This window comes from Corvus brachyrhynchos, unplaced genomic scaffold (assembly GCF_000691975.1).
Source record: "Corvus brachyrhynchos isolate BGI_N302 unplaced genomic scaffold, ASM69197v1 scaffold302, whole genome shotgun sequence".
NCBI classification, from domain to species: Eukaryota; Metazoa; Chordata; class Aves; order Passeriformes; family Corvidae; genus Corvus; species Corvus brachyrhynchos.
Window position 1 is genome coordinate 2,719,260 of NW_008237244.1, and position 20,664 is coordinate 2,739,923.

The following is a 20,664-nucleotide window of genomic DNA, read 5'->3' on the forward strand; positions in this document are numbered from 1 at the left end:
GGAAAACCCAGTTTCTTCCTAGCAAAAAGGAAGTACACTTTGAATCTGTAATTTCAAGTCTGGTTTCACTATACTAAGAATTCTTTACCTTGTCAGTTTAGTATCTATCTTATTTAACATGTTTGTTCATCTTTCTCAGCTACATAAGTCCAAACATTTATTGAAGAGACACTTCATTGTAAAAAAAAATTTTCCTATGTATGTCAAAGAGAGACTACAAACACTTTTTTCCCCTTTAATTTTGTATTTGCAGAATCTAAGCATGAAGATCTCTTCAAAAAACCATTTTCATTGCAACAATCAGTTTGAAACATTCTTTTTTTCCTTGTAATTCTAGGTGAGAAACTAAAGGTCACATCTTTACAGCAAAACAGATTTTCCTTTGTCTCCTACTTCTTAATTTTCCCTTTTCACATTCTAAGGACATTACAAAGATTGACATGAAATGCAATTCTTCCTTATCAAAACTTTGTGAGCTTTTGGGTAGTGGAAGTTGTTGTCCTTTACAAATTCTTCTGGGATGTACAAGGTGCAGTCTCGATTTGAAACACACAGAAGTGGCCTCACTCTGCAGGAATGAAAGCATAAGACATCTAACTCCAGTGACACAAATCAGAGCTTTGAGGACCTAGTTGTGGTGTGTGCTTAGAAACTATGGCTTTCTTCAATCCTTCTCATCTGTGAAAACGCTTCTCTGGATATATTCCATTGTTTCCAAATCCACAAAACAAACTCAGTGAGAATAACCAAGCCTAATTTTAAACTAAACCCTTGTCAAGTTGCTTGAGAATCTAAGTGTTTCAAATCTAATTAATCCAAATTTTGTTACTTTCTCTTTGCTTTGCTTCTTCATTTCTGGTATCTGAAACTGTACATTTTGTAACCTAATTAGAGGTTTTATAATAGCTTACTCTTTGAAATGTACAATCATTAAAAAAAGGAAGCTACATTTACTGATAATTCATGCAAAAATGCAGTTCACACATCCCAGGTCATGAGATTGTTGCTAACGATTTTATCAATAAACTGAACTTTTTAATTCCAGCTGCAATAAATTTGCGCTTCTTCAATTGCAGTGGTGAAGATCCACCAGAAAAGCATCTCATAGCACAGGATATCAAAGTTATGGTACTGTATGCTGCGTGACCTGCTATTCCCTAGAATGAAAGCTCAAAGCTCTAAAACATGGGCAGAACTGAGCAGGTACACAAGATCTGAGCAGTAATTGTGCAAGCTACAAAAACCCCCAAATTCTCTGAGAAATATTTTATCAGTTTGCACTTCAATACCTACTGTTTCTGAGCCATTACTAATACCATAGACTAAGTTTGCTCTGTTTCCACTCATTACAACAAATATCAAATGCATAATGAAAAAAGTTTTTAAACCCGCAGGAAGTTATCTTTACACAGCATTAGCTTTTTTAATGTGCCAACACATTTTAGGATATCAAGATATACCTAAATTCAACTGATTTATTTAGAATACAAAAACCAAGACTGCTTTGGCTCTTTAACACTGATTACCTTAGATTTCAGTAATTAAAAGACAAAAGATAAACAGCTTCTTCAAAAGAAACTTGCAAATGGGAATGCCAGCTTCTCAAAGTTTCAACTTACTAAAAATACTTCCGATTACACAAGCGTTCCATAAGAATACTAACCAGTCAACACAACATCTGTGCAACATGTGCATCTGCCATTTCACACTTTGACTGTCTGGCTTCTTAAGTAGTATTATCTGGAACTTGTTTTACCAGTTTTCTGACTGTGATTTTTCTCTAAGCAAAATACAAATGGAAAACAAATTTCTGCTTGTTTTCAACAAAAACAAATTTTTTTTCATTCTTCACACAAGTAATTAATAGCCTTGACTAAAGTGTAATTAAATTGCTCATCACTCAAGAGGTTACTCTGCTAAAGTATCATCAGTCAGAAAAAATGCTATAAAGTCCATTAGCTAGCATTCCTTCAAATTTTGTGTGATGCAATTGTAATGGCAATTTTGTACATATAACCTGCTGACCATGTTCTTTATCTTACAGTGAAGTTACAGCAACAGCAGAAGGTTTGTGAGATTGTCATAAACAAAAATCAATTACAAGAGAACATAACGGTCAGTAGTCTACTGAGTTAAAGATCTTTTTAGACTCCTGTTCTCTAAAAGCAGATATCAGTGGATGCTTTGAGAAAAAAAACCATAATTAAAGAAAGCACAGAGAAATGCTTCTTCAGCATACTCTTCCAGACTTCCTGAGCCAACATATTACAGGGCTTTAAAACTTATCAGAAAAGCTTTTTAAAGCCTCCTCTGCAGCAATAGAGAATCACGCATTCTGCAAATGTTACTGCAGTATGTCTAATGTGACAAATTAGTACACAGTCAGATTCAGCCAGGCTAGGGAGGAATCAGCTGCTATAGATGAGTTTTATATGCCTTCTCCCTTTTGGGACGCTTCTCAGCTATTAATTAGTTCACTCTAAGGGTGTGTTGTTTATTACTCAATCAAGCATTTGCTTAACTTGTTTGGGTATCTAAGCAGGTAAGAGCTATACTTCTCCCAACCTTTCCCATTATTTGGATAAGTAACATGTCTTTTCACTTTGAAATATCCAATATTTATATTAGTTAGACTCCAAATGTAATTTTTGTGGTAAAATAACAAAATGCCAAAGTTGAAACAACTTTTGCTCCCCCCTAATATTAGTATCATTTATTCAGGAAGCTGCTGGGTTGTTGCTGCAATTTATCAGAACTCAGGGGTTTGCCCTATGGAACATGTCAAACCTGTTGGCGGGGTTTACTCAGTGATTGGCCATGAGCCAGGTCTAGAAGCAAAGTATCACCTGCCAAGCTGACAAACACTGCTGCAGCCAGTACTTGTGCAGCCTAGGCAGAGTGCTCAAAGGTCAAATACCTAAAAGCAGGCTTTAACGAAGCAGAAAACATTAGCCAGCAGGCCATGCCTAGAATTTCTGAAAGAAAGCAAAGATCTGCCCAAACCAGGTTTCCCCCATTTTGCTCAACACTTCCCCCAGGTGAATGACAGCTTGTGCCCATTGCCTATTTGCTCTGACTGCAAATTATGCTTGAAATATGCATCAGCTTTGAAGAAAAATTCCAATCAGACACTTCAAGTGTCAGATCATTCTTTGTGGGATTGTTTTGCCAGCACATGTGAGTCCATACTTCATCAGCTCAGTTGTTAAACATAGTTGCTCCTGCACTTCAAGAAGTTTTTCTCATGTATTTTGTAGAGGAAAATAATCATCAAATTTTGCAGGACCTACTGTAGTCTAATGGCTAACAACACATAAATACAATAATAGCAAATACACTGAAGAACTTTGGAAGGTTTGTTCATTGCTTAGGCAGGAATAAAAGAGTGCCAGCCAGGGGAAAAAGAGGTCTGAGAAGGATCCAAAGGGACAATTTTTTCATTTCTGTTTAAATTGTGAGAAAATATTTCCATATTTTCAAAAACTGAGTGAGTGCTGCATTCCTCACTGCAATTAAAAACTTGAAAATAACCATGATTCAAGGAAAAGATGATGAGTTTGGCTATTATTCTTTCAAGAAAGAGTTTATGCTATTTTTATTAGTATATTTGCTACCTATCTGAATTTCAGACTGCATAGGATAGCTATGGACTTGTAGCCTATGGAAACATGCATTTGGGCTAACAGAAAATAAACAAACAAGACTATATAACCTGAGAAACAGGGATAAGGTGAAATGAGCACTCTCTGAATGGCAGGTCTCAGATGGGTGTCATCATTGGCACAGGGTTTAACTAGGCCTTTTACTAGTGGTGTCTCCCAAGGGTTGATACGGGATCCAGTCTTGTTTAACTTTTCTCCTCTGACTTGGATGAAGGGGCAGATGCCTCCTCAGCAAGTTCACTGATGGCACAAAGCCGGGAGGAGCAGCCAATATCCCAGAGACCTGTGCAGCCCTTCAGAAGGGCCTAGACCGGTTGGAGAGATGGGCAAAGAAGAACCACCTGAAACTCAACAAAAGCAAATGCAGATCCTGCACCTGGGGAGGAATAACCCCAGGCACCAGTGGGGGCTGACCAGTGGGGCCCTCTATTCAGCTCTGGTGAGGCCTCACTTGGTGTGCTGTGTCCAGTTCTTGGCTGCTCAGTACATGAGAGATGTGGAGCTTCTGGGGTGAGTCCAATGGAATGTTATGAAGATGATGAGGGGGACCTCAATTAAGAGGAAAGGCTGAGGAGCTGGGCCTGTTTCAGAATGACTTAAGAGACAACTGAGAGGGGACCTTATCAGTGTGTATCAGTATCTAAAGGGAAGGTTTCAAGAGGATAGAGCCAGGCTTTTCCTGGTTCTGCTGAGCAATAGGACGAAAGGCAATGGGCAGTGTGATGCACAGGAAGTTCCACCTGAACATGAGGAAGAACTTCTTTGTTGTGCAGGTTCACTGGAACAGGCTGCCCAGGGAGCGTATGGGATCTGGAGATAGTCAAGAACGGTCTGGACACAATCCTGTGCCATGTGCTCTGGAGGACCCTGCTTAAGCAGGGAGGTTGGACCAGAGAATCCACTGTGCTCCCTTCCAACCTTATCCATTCTGTGACTGATCCTGTGATGGAGGGGATAAGGAGAAATATACCATAGGAAACAGAAAGTGAGTGAACACTTTTGATAGACATCCTCTGGAAAATATTTCAGATGTTTCAAGTTGCCTTGAATTTTAAAAGTAATCCTCTTCATCTAGAGCCATAATCCTCACAGAGATATTGTGAAGAAAAAGTAAGCATTTCAAAGCACCTTTTATGTTTTTCAAGGAAGATACAAAGTAACTGTACTTTGCATTCAATGCCTCCAGTGTAGATAGTTATTAGACAGGGACATTCTTTATGACAAATTGAAACAAATTATTTTTTTATAAATCAATATTTTTTCAAAAGTCTAGCCTTAATCTCAAGCTTATTGGGAAGTAGAAGTTGGTAATGTGCTCAGTAGCCATATTTGAGGAGTGTAACATTCACTGACTTGCAGTAAGATATGTTATCCTTGCATTCCTACATGGTCAGCAGCAGACCAAGATGTGTGTTGGTTTGTGTTTAATTTCTTTTTCAAAGAGGAGTTCTTGTGTTTTCTGCTTCTAAATGATAGTATGACAAATAAGTCTTGCCAAAAATCTCCAGGTGGTAAGTGATGGACACGAGGAAATACATTTGCCAGATGAAGAAATGAACTCCTTGAAAATTCACCTGTTTTATCACTGATCAGCAGTAAAATGAGTTATCATTTATACTGGAAATACTTTTACCAGAATATTAAAAATTCTTCTAAGAAGGAGGAAATGTGGCCCTTTTATTAATATTTCACCTATAATATTAGATGTATCACTGAACAAAATCAGAACATTAACTGCACTTCACTTCTTATATTTGTATTTAATTTCCTAGCACTCCTGTTTCTGTTCTCCATGTGTAGGTATTACATGTTCTTCTTCTAAGAATTTGGCATATACTAATTTTGAAAAAGTGAATAATTACAAAAAGGCAGCAACATTCTTTGCCCCTCCGGTAATCTATCAAACACCACATATGTGTCCTTACTCTAAAGCTGTCAAGTAGATCAAAGCAATATTCTTTGCAATAATAGACTATACCTTATGAAGAAGTCAGTACAATAGGTCCACTGTACATCAAAGATTTATAAAACAGTATAAAGCTAGGGTTTATAATAAGTAAAAACACAGCACTGGAGACCTGGCATGAAACTTTTTACAGAATATTAAAACACTTGAAGAAAAAAGAGATTTACCCATAAATCATCACTTCCTTTTTTTTTTTGTCTACACTAATCTTTACGGCATTGCCCTGTAAACCACCAAATACAGTCCATTTGGAAATCACACTTTTAAAGTTTAAACAAGTGGTTGCTACTTTGATGACTGTCATTCCTTACCCCAATGTGATTGCCTCCTGTGATGAGATGATAGATTCTGAGGACAGAATACTAGATAATGTATGCTTTGCCATTAGCAAAGTTGACTAAGCTTAAGCAGTCTTCCACAGCTGACTTTTTTTTCAAAAAATTAAGTGTGAACTGAATGGATGGACTATGAGGTGGGTAAAAACCAGACTGGACCACTAAAATCAGAAAGTAAAGTAAACGTTCCAAAGAATAGCTAAACTCCAGTTACTGACTGACATTCCTCAAGGTTTGATCATGTTTAATGTCTTTATTAAAGACCTCGGCAATGACACAAAACATATCCAAAGAAAGATGACACCAAACTGGGAGGAGCTGTTGATACACTGAGGGGTAGGGCTGCCATTCAGAGGGGCATTGACAAAATGGAGAAATGGTTTAACATAAACCTCATGAAGGACAAAGGTAAACACAGAGTCCTGGACCTGGATGTGGCACTTGCCATGGTCTAGCTGACAAGGTGATGATCAAAGGTCGGACTCAATGATCTCAAAGGTCTTCTCCAACCTAAATTCTGTGAATCTGTGAGATGGTAAAATCCCAAATCAAAAACTGGCTAGAGGCCAATGCTACACAACAGCTTTGTAGAAGCAAACCCAGGAGTCCTGGTGGCCAGCAACTTAAACACGTGATAGGAGGATGTCTCCGTAGTGTGGGAGACTGAGCATTTACTAGGAAGCATTACCAGCAGCACAGCCACTGGATGAGAGGTGAGATGATGTGATACTTGCAAGTGAACATCTCGAGTACTGTCTTTAGCTTTGAGCTCAACAGCAGAAGAAAAAGACTGACAAACCTGAATGGGCAGGGGACCATCAAGAGGATTAAAACGTTAAAGGAATTTATAAGGAGAGGGTGAGAGGGCTGGGTTTTTTCAGACAGAAAAAGAAAAGGATAAGGATGATGGTGGGGCATCAAATTACTGTTACTTAAAGTAGGGCTATGAAGAAGATTGAGTCAGACTGTTCTTGGAAAGGTATTGTGAAATGTTAAGAGGCAATGACTGAAAGTTTTATCAAGCAAAATTCTGAATGGATATAAAGACAAAAATATGCCAAAGCAAACGTAATTAAGCACAGGACAATTATCCAGATGGTCACTCCTCTGAGGTAAAGAAAGATCTGCTTGAACAAAATGCTGAAAAGCCTAGTCTAGCTGGCACATTAGTCTTCTTTTGAGCAAAGGAATGGTTTCAAGAAGTGTCTTCAACCTAAATTACATTTTGATTCTTGCAATGAAATAATATGGAGGTGTGAAGTATGAAAAGCTATGTGCAGACTCCTGATTTCATTCACTAAGATAAAAAAAGCAGCATACAATCAGTGTATTATGTTTCTTTTGGTTGACTAAAGAAGAACCATGAGAATAATAATAAATGTGCATACATTAGAGGGTGGGGTGGCTTCATTTAGGCACATAGAGCTACACAATACTGAAGAAGAACTGGACAAAAAGTACCAACCAATGCACTTACATTTTCAGTACAGTAAATGCAGACGTAGTTGTATGACTTACTAAAGAGAAGGCAAACACCTTGAGCCAGAAATATTCCCATTATTCATTACAGGAGACTTCAGTGATGCAAGGGAGTTACGAATAAAGAACAAATAAGTATCTCAGGATGTATTCTGCAAAAGGCTTTCTGAAATTTTGTAGCAAATTCCTTTTAAGTTTGTACAGTACAAGTAAGTCATGCAGCCCTTCTGCACAAAGCCAACTCAAAATTTAAATTCTTGGCATCCATTCAAATCTTTTGATTCTGTCCATTCCACTGACAAGGAGAAAACAGTACTCTAGAAATAATTTATTGAAGATATTACTATATATAATTTACAGTATTCATCTCCAAAAGAGGCCCTGTGTCTGCAAAGTATCCAAGAAAAAGAAAAATACACTTCATTTCTTCTCGTCATCTTTCATGCTTCCAAATGTTAATGAAACAATGCCCCTTATTTATCTCTATCATTGTGAAGGGATAAAGGAGTGGGGGGTGATGTGATGCCTAGATCAACACAAACAAACAGCTTCTGGGGTTTTGACAGGGTGAAGAGAGAGAAATGTAAATAGTTTGGCTAGTCTAGAGAATTCCTCGCTTCCACCCAGACTCACGTGCAATGCTGAAACTGTGAGATTCAGGAAAGGAAGGAGAAAATCTTCTCCGGTCTTCCATTAGCCAGATTCTTGGAATAGTTGACTGTGTCTTGCTCAGTAACCTAACTCTTGTTCTTATTTGTGGAGGTACCTCAATATGTCCAACAGCCATTCCAGTGGAATTTGTCATGTATTAACTCCTACTATCTTAAAGATGCTGTCAGCCTGACTAGATTCCAGGTTTTGAAGATAAGAAATACATATTTTTTCTTAGGGCAAAAGTTTTCCCTATCCTTTCTCTTTTTTTTTTTTTTTTTTTGTGTCATCCCAGAACTGTAAAATTTAAACCTAGCGGTCTGTCACAGTGATTGGCTTTCAATACAAACTGAGGTATCAAGTCCCAGTAATAAAGAATGACAAAATTCAAGAGACGGCTGCTGATCACTAATATTCCAGACAAAAAGGAGAGATTAACTGTTCAGATGAAGGATCCCCCATGATGTACCCATCAACATTATTGCTAAAGAAGTATGAAAATGTTCAGAGGTGAATTGAATGTTAGGGACCTGAGAGAAGAAAATTAATGTGAGTAGTGGTTACAAGGCACAGAAAAAGTTTTATAGTTTACTAGCTTTAGTGAAGGACAGTGTAGCATGTGAACTCACAAGAAAATACACAGATTCGATAAAAGTTCAAGTTCAACATCAAATAACCTCAAAAACCTACTTTACAAAAATTTGTTTCCTTCATCATTTACATAAATCTCCTTGTGCATAAGATGTTGTGGAACCACTATAATGAATAATAGCATTTACTGAATAATATTCTTGTTCAAATAACTCATTCTATTCTTAAATCAATGTCAGAGTGCATTTTGAAACTGACCACACAAACAACAAAAACCATGTATTTCAATTACCTACACAATTTTTTCTAGATGGTACAACACCTACTCATAGCTACAGTACTTTGCAGATGGATTTTTTAAAAATCCAGTTGCAAACCAGGGAAAAACCTACCTCAGTGGTGCTACTGGAAGGTTCCAGTCCAACCATATTGGCTTGTACCAGCTGCTGAAGAAGTTGTACTTGAGCCACATTGAGGAAGAAGTCCAAATTTGTTGTCACATTCACTTCCAAAGAATGACCACACACCAAAATTTCCTGTGAAATTAAGGGGAAATACTAGGTAATAGCTACTGGGAAAATAAGCTTCTATATAACTGTATTGTGGTTCTCCACTGTAGTCAATACTTAGCATTATATATAGTATAAATTTGGTCTTTTTAGGAAGAAACTGGTGTGTCACGCTTCTGAAGGATGTGGCTGCTTCTTTGCACAGCTTTCAACAGCATAACTGTTAAGGCAAACTTTGAAAGAAAAGCATCTCATGCACAAGGCCTTGTTTCCATCTCTTGCTAGTATCAGTGGGCTGTCAGAGTGTCCTTGGCAATGATTCCAATTCTCCTTTCCTTCCAAGAAAAGGATGTACTTTTTTTTAAAATTTAAACATAAACTCTGCTTGATTTATAATGATATCATGTGTTGGAACTCACTGATAGCCAATCTAATTGATTTCTCTGTCCCTGTAAGCCATTCTTAATACCTTGGCAACACTAGCTGGATAGCCACTGTTTTATTGGTGTTGTCTAGCACAAATAAAGATCTTCACCACTGTTGGCAAGAAATAAAGAGATGAAAAACAGAACCCGTGCAGAAGGGGAGAAGAACTGCTCTGTCTCATGAGAAGCTTTAACAATGCTCAAGCTCTAATCTAAACTAGACCTCTCCCTTCATGATGGAATGTCATCCAGGGAATAGATAACAAGAAGAATGTATGTACAGAAAACACTGAAATTCTTGAACATAAGCATTAGCAAAGCTCAGATTTTTTTTTTTTTACTTGAATAATTTCTACGCATCCTAGCCACACTGGGGCTTTCTATTTCTTTTTTGCATTAAATAATTTTCCATCTGCCCTTTTGATGACCCTTTACACAAAATATGAAACTTGATTTCTTCTTTCTATGCCCACTAGCTATTGTTTTCCAACAACGTATACCTACTGCATGTTGCAATACACATCTACTATCTTTACACTCCTGTACCAATTTTACTCTTCCCAGGAGGTAGCTTTTAAGAGAATTTATCCTTATGAGATGACAAAAATTTTCTGATATTTTTCCCTATATAAAATGTTCTTGAGTTACGAACTAATGCCAAAAAGTGAGCCAATACCTTTTGTGTGTAACTTGCTTCACAGACTTATCGTGAACAAGCTTAACAACACACCAGCAAAAGTGATTGTTAAATCTGAGTGCCTGGAATTACCCCATAGCAAAGGCAGTGAAATGGATGCTTAGTGGCAGCTTGGGGTCTTGGAAATCTGGCTAAGAGAACTCAGCTTAACTTTCTTATTATAGATAGTCCATAGATTGCATTTTCAGGTTTCTTTACAAGAAGCTTGTGAATACAATGTATTGTTATGTTGCGCCTCTTCTCAACACCTTTCTATCACAAACTTTTAAAAAATAATCCTGGAAATCATTAAAGGATTCCCATTTTTGGTACTGAAAATAAGCTTATCTGCCTCTGGAAGGACTGCCTTTAATATTGAATGCTATACAAAAATTATTCTCCGGCAGAGAAAGAACATTTCAGCTTGTGACCTTTTTCCAGTTGGCAATTTGAAAACACACCTGAACACTTCAAATGGTGGAATGGTAAAATATGAAGATCATCCACATATTAAAAGTTATGCTATTTTTGTTGACACTTTGTACTAACCTCTGGGTGTAAATTCTCTGCTGCATCAATTTTTGTAAAAATAATCGCAGGAGCTGCAGTTATTCGAACGGTGAAATCTGTTAAAATTGGAGTTAAAATAGCTCTCCTTTCCTGATGCCGCCTTATGCTAGGAAACAAAGGGAAAGAAAAGTAAAGATGAAATTATATTGTAAATTGTTGAGAGGCAAAAACTTTCCATATTATCTTTACATTCAGTCCATAGCAATAAACTTCTTCAATACCAGTTTGGCATTTGATTGCTACCTTCATAATAATTAAATATCATTATTATAAATCATACTAATTCCAATCCTGAAGGCAGACTTCTATCTTCATTTCACAGGAAAAGTATATCTAAATATTTGCCTCTTCAACCTATCTCCAGGTAGACAAGTTTGACACTTGACATTGCTTCTTCTCCCATTTAATGCACTATACACAATAATTTAAAAAAAATGCAAACTTTATTATCAAGTTTTATTGTCAAGTTTTTATTTTTAAAACTTGCCTGTGGATGCCCTTCACTTTACAAATGGCTGTTCTAAAGCCTACATAATATTTGAATTTGTGCATTAAAAGTCTGTGCTGAAGAAATATGCACAAAACTGACACAAGAATGAAATATATGGAAAATTAAACTAGCAAATCCCATGCAACACTAGGACTCCCACATGAAATTAGTGACCATTGCCCAAGATGTTTAATACTATTTGAAAAAGCAGGGATGTCAGTCTTCCTCCACTCCTTCTGTCACTGGTTGTTCTTGGTGCTTTTTCAGCTAAATATCAACATTTACTTACCAAAAATATTTGTGTCATTAGACTCGATAATTGTATTTCTTTTTCATCTGGGTGTTTAGTTTTGAGGGTTTTGTTGGGTTTTTTTCCCCCTTTAACCAAACAGTAAGCCTACAAGCACAACTCTGTTATAGATGGATCACTAATCGCTTATGACAACACATTCCAAATGGCCAGAATCTTCTGGGTCAGGTCAAATAAACTATTGCCACAAAATGCCATCTGAGAGCCTCCGACAAGGGAAAAAAATGTAATGAGATAAAGATGGTGTTCAGCCTCTAAAAGAGGATACACTTTGAATTCCAATGAGACTCCTTCCATCAAGATAGTTTTGGGTTTTTTTTTACCTATTATCATTTGTAGAAACATCAAATACCCACATTTTACCAAGGTTAATTCTAAAAATCCTCTAAAATAAAGTTATAGGTCTCAGGAAGTTTTCCTACACTTACAAAATTAGCAACTATGAAATTATGCAAGTTTAAAGATCAAACTACATTGCCCTGAAGAAGAAATAAATAGATCCATGTAGAACTCTTCATCAGCATGTCAGTTACATTTCCCTATATTACCATTAATTTTGCTATCTTAATGAAGACATGGCAGTTCAGGCATCAGCATAAATCACACAAATGAGCCAGACACATGAACTCTGCAATAAAGAATTAGTCCCTACCATCAGCGAGAGTTATCCATGTTAATATTATTAACCAATAGGGTTATATGCCTGTCCATGCAGAAATTGCTTGACTGCACGTGTAATAGGTATTGAAATCTCTTGATTAAAAAGGGGTATTGAGATGCATAGTCTAGCAATGGTTCTGTAATGGATTCTGTAGGAAAGCAAACAATCTCAAATGCTAATGGTTTGTAAGCCAAGAGTTAGGCTGGAAATAAATGAAATAGATATCATAACCTGAGGTGTAATTCATTCTACTGCAAAATACACAAAATTCATACTGCAAAAGATAAAAAAATTATTTTACTGCTTAGGCTATTTTAATTTTGATGCTTCAAATGCTACTAATAATTTTTTAAGTGTCCTCTAAACATCTAGAAAAGATGGTGATCTATAAGGGAATATAAATTATACAGTGGGGGTAGGCCTTAAAGCTTTTAAATTTATTTAGGACAACAGTATGCAGAAGTTAAGAGCAGATGCCACAGAGCCAGGATTGGCAGAGCACAACTCTAATAAACTTTTGCCTCAAATAACCCTCACTGCTGAGGAAGCTGCACACTACCCTAGGAAGTGTGCAGTTTGCCTAAGAGTAAGCCAGTTAGTGAGCGGAGAAAACTGCCATCTTACCTTAAAAGCGTTAACATTTTGGTCAGCTATAGCTCTGTTGATCTCTAATAATGGCTTTTAAAGTAAGATTAGTCTCATCAAGTCCCCAAATTAGAAGTCAGAATTGTTAATGGTTAGTGAACATCTTCAACTTGAGAATAATGGTCAGATTGTTCCTCTCCATGCCATCACCTTCATTTTAGATTTAAACCAAATGGTTTTCTACCCAATTCCTATTTCCCCTTCTCAATGGGATGAGAAAGCAATGCCTTTTTTTCAGGACAATGAAGGAGCTAAATAGCAGAACAATTCTATGAAAGAATACGCAGCTATACATTAGAAAACTTCTACTCGAAGTTTCTTGAAATGCTAGTATGTGTGATTTTAATATATGAAACAGAGCTGTAAAAGCAAGTTATTTGTTGAACCGCAAACCCTCAACTGGCTCTCTTCAATTGATCAAATTATTTTTCAGCTTATGGATATTCCCATTTCTTAATTTTCATACTTTATTCTAGTAGATACCGAGTACACTGCATCTTAAAGGACATTTTTGGTAATATATATTGATTACTGCTTTATTTTATTTCATTTTAAAAATCATACTTATGTGCTATCCCTGTCCTGCTCAACTTACTACTTTCTGAATTTCTTGTGGGTGAATTTTAACCTCAGCCAAATCAAGTATTAGGAAAATAATTGTAAGTACAAACAGAAGGCAAACAGAGAACAGTAAATAATGAAGGGAGAGGATATGAGAAAGAGCATAAAAGGAACAAAGAAACAAATTCCACTTTGAATTATTGAGTCTTCCACACTGCACCTAAGTGCAATGTTAACTTAACACAGGTGTACGCCACATGAGCTTATGAAAAAACTTGATTGTGAAGAGTGTAATGATGGCTCTATGTCTGCAGCACATTCATTCTGTGGTTCATTTATGCATCTGTTATATATTTGTCTTGGAAAAAAAAGGAAAAGCTAGTATTTTTAGAGATGTTAAAGCAGTTGATCATCTACACTTAAAAGTAAGTGCATTTGAAAGACCATATGCTAACGCAAAGGAACAAGGCAGTTAAGCAACTGTGATAAGGTTTGGAGGTGCCTTAGTGCAGAATTTGGGCTTTATCTGCACAATAACATAAACTCTGGTTATGGACCACAGATCCACATTGCAAAAGCACAGGATGAAAATGGTCTCTGTCCTCAAAGGCTTACAATTTAAGTATAAGAAAAAACACACCCACAGACAAGGAAGTAAAAGTAAACCACTAAGAGCAGCATAGGCAATGCTATCCATACAGTGGCAACCTGTCTTATAGTTTTTATATTACAGTATACTAGAAATCAACTTTTTTGAAGGATTTAAAATAAAATATTGCAATAAATATGTGAATGTTTGCAGGAAATGCCTTTATCACACACAGGAGTGAGCAAGGAAGTGCCTTTTCGAAACACTATGTGGTCAGTCCTGGTAACTGGTGTGATGAGGTCTGATGAGCAGGGAGTGTAGATGTGTCAAAGCAAATAAGACACGTAAAGGGAAATGGATAGACAGGGGGTCTGGAAGTACTGCAAAAGCAAGGACATTTAATGATTAATATGACAAAAAATGTTGTGGGAAGAAGAGAGAAAAAAATGTGAAGAACAGAATTTTGCAATGGAAGCAACAACTTTTGATTACATCAAGTCAAATCATCAGTATTTAATTATATCCAGTCAGAAGCACGTTGAAGTTATACGAGGAGGAAGGACTGCCAAAGAGATGATGTTGCCCTAATTAAGGAGATGTGATGATGTGAGATTGGATAAGCTGAGAAAATGGACAAGTAGGACTAAGTCCTACTACTATGACTCTCATGTGGAAAACACTAATCAAAACAAACAGAAAATGTGGCCACTAATAGCTAAACATAACCTAGATATGAAATTTGGAAAGGTTTATCTTATTATTAATTATATTTTTTTCTTAATAATACCTTATTGAATCTAGACTTTGAGCCCTTATATACTTAAAAATTCATAAGGCAGGAAGAAACTTGTATACATTCAATACATGAATAACAATCAAAAGCACATTTGCACCATGTAATTTTACTAGCTACAGAAAGATGAGTCCTCATGGAGAATTTTGTGATGTGAAAAAGAAAAAAAAAAATTAGCATGAAATAGGCCACAAAGTCCAAGTGTTCTCTAGTAGTGTTGAGGCATACAAAATGTCAAAAGATGTTATTTAAGACAGCATGTTAACTTGAGACTTACGAAAGATTTTTCTCTTGCAGGCTTCCCATGTAGCTGTTTAAATCAGCTAATGCCTGATATACAAATGTGTTAGGAATGTATTAGGATATCTAACTACTAATGACTAATTCACATCCTTTCATCTCTCTGAGGTGTTGCAAAGACGTATCACATGGCAGTAAAATAGCACAGCAACATTCTGAGGACCATCTAATAACCAAAATTAGATAATGAAAAAGTATAAACCACCTAGTTGTAAAGAATTACTATTTTTATATTATAAGACCTCAGGAAAGCTATTTTTTATCTTATGAAGAATGCTGTGCAGCATTTCTTTGTTGTGGATGATTATAAAAAATAAAACGCCCCATCTTATTGAGAAAGGCTTTGTACAGTGCGAATACAAGCACAACTTCAGGTACAACAAAAGACAGCAACTAAAATAAATTACTGAATAAAAATGCATTGCATTTTATTCCAAAAGATTCAAGGGGAATGCCCCTACTTCCTTAAGATCTACAGATCATTTTTTTTCTGGTCTTTCTCATTAGAACTTGGCAAGTTGCCAAGAACTTTCCAAAAAAGCAGGAAAATGAAAACTATTCAAAGAAAAAATCTGCAGGAAACCTTTCTGAGGATCCTTGCAGTGGTATTTTGTTCAGTTTTGTACAACAGATCATTGGCTCCCTGATGTACTCCATGAGAGCTGTTCCAGATGGTGGTATGCCAAGGACAAAACTGTAACGCAGTATATTGCCACACTCAATTCATTACCACACAGAGAAGTAATGCTTTTAAGCACAATTATTATTTTTTTTAAACAAAGTTTATTCAGGCTTCAGGAAGCAGAAGTTGCTGCTGGGAGCTGTAGAAGGACTGCACAGGGATGGGGGCGAGGCCTCAAGAGAGGATATATTTCTTTATTTCCTTCAGGGCTGTTGTTTTTTCCATTGAGTGGAGGGAGAGGGAGGAGGAGGTCTGCAAGCTGAAAAAGCAGTTTTCAATCAAGAAAACTTCTTTTGGTTAAGTACTCCCAGTTCCCCACATGCTGTTTGGTAAAGGGAATAAATGTGGACAGGTTTCATTTGTACATAACCTTATTAGAACTGTCTGACTGTTTCCAGTATTCTTTTTATATATTACACCATTAGGGAGCTTTTTATAACATCTATGGTGAAGTATAAACATTTCATAATGGAAAGAGTTATGATCCCGGATCCTCAGTACAGCACAGCATCTAGACAGTTTTTTCTGCAAGACTGCATGCACCCTAACAGAGTGTTCCAGTTCCCCCAGTCTCCTTGGGGTGACCTGCAGAGACACAGGAGGCATCACACCAGCATTTCACTATAGCCCTTCTTGAAGAATCTTACACTAAACACCTGTAAGTATTCAACAGCTTAGTCTTAGAATATGGTGGTTTGTTTTCCAAACTGCAATGTAAGGTTGAGGGTAAGAAAAAAGGCAACCCCTTAATATATTAAGTACTAGAAAAAGTGATGGGAAAATCTGAAGGATTTACTTTCAGTGTAAAGATTGCTAAAGCATTTAAATGATAAATTATGTCAAAAGCCTTCAGATACTTGTTTGTGTGATATCCATAGATCTCCTACTTACAGTGGTTTGGCTGGCACACAAATTTTTTAAACCAGGCCAAATTTCAACTGTAGATTAAAATACAATATAATTTATTTCAAAATTTTTGCAATTTTGATTTGAAATAATCCAGTAATGCTTTTACAAATTGGAATGGAAAGGGAATGGCTAGTATCGATGTTGAAGTTTTCTGTAAAGTAACTATGAAAAACCTGGATATAGGTTAGATTCTATACTGCCCCACATAGCACTTAAGAATTACAAAAATGAGGGAAACAGATATCTTTAAACCCAGTGATCCTAATATACCATAACACTGGGTAAGAACAAACAGAAATATATTAAAACCAAACAAAGAAATTAACCCTAAAATAACTCAGCAAAAATAATTCATAATGTCCCAGGTTAAACACATCTAAGAAACAAAGAATTTTAAAAAATGGTATCACTATTAGGTTAAAGCCTAAAGCTTTTGTGGTATTTGCAGTAAATATTAAGATAAACTTAACCCTGGAAACAGTAAGCACCCTGTAAAACATCCTGCAGCCGCCCTCTTGCTGCATGCTGGAAACAGTGCCATGGATGGCAGAGTTCAGTGCAGGTTCTTCCAGTTCTCAGCACATCACTTCCACAGGTCACAAAATAAACCCAGATACAGCAAAACTGACTGTCAACTAAAAAGCAAAAATGGAAAGATCCTGAAAAAACCTTTAGTAAATGTGTAAAATTTAAAACCAAAAGGATACGAAAGCATTCATAATTTTTCTTGAAAACAAATTCAAGCTGGAATTAAAATACTGTAATTGCACACCAGAAATGAAAACCTAATGTATTTAATTAAAACTGATCTAAATTAAAACCCAAGTACAAGATTCATTCAAAAGCCATTTTAAACCAAATATACTTATTTGTATTCTAATAAAACTTCATTTTGGAAGTCTGCTGAGGAAGCATGTCCAAGCAGTTACAGGGGGGGAAAAAAAAAAAGAAAAAGAGAACTCAAGATTGTCTGTAATAGCTGCTTTCCTTGTCCTATTAGCTTTTCAGGAATCCTACCAAATTTCCTATCTAAATCTATAACCATAAAGCTCAGACTCAACGTGTGCTGGCAGTAGGATTTCAGTCACCAATGGAAAGGAAAAGGAAAGCCAATCTCTCAGTGGCTGGTTTTGCTGTGTTAGTTTAAGTTGCAAATTGGCTGTAAGTCCTTTGGATATTAACATAATCTTATTTTTCAAGATATTCCAGTGAATGTGGAATTTTGTGACAAAGAAATTCATGGGGAACTTGTCCAACATCAAGGCCCAACTAGAAAGTCATACACATTTTTAAGGCTAAGAATTTAAAATAAAAAACATCTATGGAATTATATGAGTTTAAAAAAAATAAATTTTAAAAAGACAGGAAGGAACCATGTGATCTTATAAATTAAGATCAGAGTCTATTTCTCTGCTAAAATTTTTATCTGTACTCCTGTGACTACTTGCCATTTTATTATTTCTTTGGTTAGAACTGCTTTTCCTGGCCTCTATTTTTCAAGGATAAACTGGAATTTATTATTGATCACATCTTTTTCCTGCATGGTCTCCTCCAGAGTGAGCTTATCTGCCCTCTTGGCCCTGAATCAATACATCACTTACAAAGCTCAGTCTGTGTGCCATTCTCATGTAACAACTTTGCTACAACTTGCCTTACTTTCAGAAAAATATGACTCCTCTCATCCCATTTTACTGAAAATTAAGCAAAAAATAGTTATTTCTGGATGATTCTGCCTGTTTTTCTACAACACTTTTAGGAACTCATCCCTAAATGCAAATAGGAATCATGTATTGGGAACCATAAAATTATGCACACATTTCATAAAAATCAGATTGTTTCCACATGAATTAGATATAAAGGACTTTTAAATGAAAACAAATAGCTAAATGTATAGGCAAAGAGGTATATCCTAGCAGAAATGCTTCTAAATACACAAAATTACTTTTGAAAGCTTGCTCTTGGCCATCAGACCTTATTACTGCCAGTTTGAAAAGTGAAATCTGACTGCTACACAGTCTGTAAAAATTTAGTTTTAAACTTGTATGAATTTTTAAGTATAAAAAAGTACATTAAAACGAAAATAAGAATGTCGAATCTTCACAAATTACCAATTAACTCCCCCCCTTTTATATTTGAAAACTTCAAAATTTAAAATAGCAGGCAAGTGTATGCATGCTTTGTCTTTCAACCGTGTTTAACCAGAGGGTGGGGCTTTGTGTGCACATATACAATATCCAATAAAGGAGACTCAGTTGAAATATCTCATTCTCAAAATTCATCTGGTTTTAGTTATAGAAGTGCAAAAACCAGTTCAGAATCAATAGGAAATGTTCTACTTTATCCTTCTCTAATTTAGAAATGTCTAAGCTGGTTTTACTCAAGCTCTGTAAAAATACAAACAAAAGAAGTTTAAAAACAAAGAAAAAAACACACCACCACAAAAAAACCACACCCTACACCCAAACCCCTCCACAAAACAGAACCTCCCATTCCTTATAGAGACTGAGAAGCTGAAGTCTCAGCCCTGGAGTTATTTTTATGGACAGACAGTAAGTCACTCAGAGAAGAGCTTATAATGGAAGCAAAGGCCCACAGTAACTAGACAGTAACTACAGTGGAACCACAACAGTAATATGCATTTCAAATGCGTAATCCAAAACTCTATGGAAATGTGCTTGTAATGTAAAGCAAAACCAGTACTGAATTATTTAATTCAGGTGTACCATGCATACTCTCTGTAGTGTTTGTGCTGTGTAATTTCAGAGAAGAGTAAGTTTTAAAAAAAATCCCTACCTACTGGCCATGTTCCATTCAAGTGCTGGATTTTGAGAATTTCTCTCACTCTCTGTCAAAACCCCTCCTTTTCCACTTTCCTTCTCTGGTTTCAACTGATTCCAATAAGCAGTACCGATGTTGATAGATTGAAGATCTATTTGATATTGTCTGTCTTCAACCTCTGATCCAGGGTCTCGAAGAATTCCTAGATTTAGTGCTCTCCTGTAATGTCAAGAAAAGGAAAAGAAATCACCAAAGGTCAAAATCAGACCAATCAGATATTCGTTAAGATCCAAATTAACAAAATGAAAGTATCAATTTTGCCTTTTTTGTCTACACTAAGCATTATTTTAATTTCAAATCTTCAAAAATACCCATCTGCCTCTTTCCTATGGAATTCAATGGGAGATCTGCAAATGAATACATTCCTAAATTTAGCCAGATGTACCAAAGTTGATATGAGATCAATGCATTGACTTCATTGCACTTCCAATCAAGTCCATATGAGCAGCCGTGTGGGGAAGTAGGACTGATTCATATCACTGAATGGATAAAGGATGTCACATTCAAGTCCTCACAAAGAACAGCTACACATCAGTACAACCAAGAAGTTCATTGTGAGACAATTGTTCCACTGTTCAAATTTATCCAAGAATAAAAATGAAAAAGAATATTCCAAGATGATGGAAAAACAATTCAATCCTTTTAGCACTGTATTTCAGCACAGTGCTTTTTAAATAAAATTCTTCGGACAAGTGAGCAAAAAGCATTTTTGAGTGAACCACATTCCTCGTGGATTCTTCTGGATTCTACTACATTCAACTTTACAAAGTATTTCAGTCTTGAGCTGAGTTTTGGAAAGTCAGACTCAACTTCAACAAAACATTCAAGAGTTATTAAATGAGCAGGGAAACCACTCAGTTTTACCACTGACCAGTAAGAGGAGTCTCCTACTACCATTTGTCTTCTGCTAATAAGCACTGAGAAATACTAAAAAAACTATCTTGCCCTTTCTACACTGGGAACAATACAGCCTTTTGTGCACTGCTCATTTGATATTATAAAAGGAATTCACCATTATATTA

The 20,664-nt window shown here is 36.2% G+C and overlaps 1 protein-coding gene across 8 annotated transcripts in view; it reads right to left on the minus strand.

Annotated features, from left to right (window-relative positions):
- VPS13B (vacuolar protein sorting 13 homolog B) overlaps window positions 1-20,664 on the minus strand; it is a 437,850-nt gene that overhangs the window by 135,126 nt on the left and 282,060 nt on the right. For all 8 annotated transcript variants that reach the window (XM_017730363.1, XM_017730354.1, XM_017730356.1 and 5 more), the window contains 3 exons: window positions 19,598-19,801; window positions 10,844-10,970; window positions 9,077-9,220 (listed from right to left, as the gene is read on the minus strand). In XM_017730363.1, the coding sequence (XP_017585852.1) occupies window positions 9,077-9,220; window positions 10,844-10,970; window positions 19,598-19,801 (475 nt within the window). The remainder of the gene's footprint in view (window positions 1-9,076; window positions 9,221-10,843; window positions 10,971-19,597; window positions 19,802-20,664) is intronic.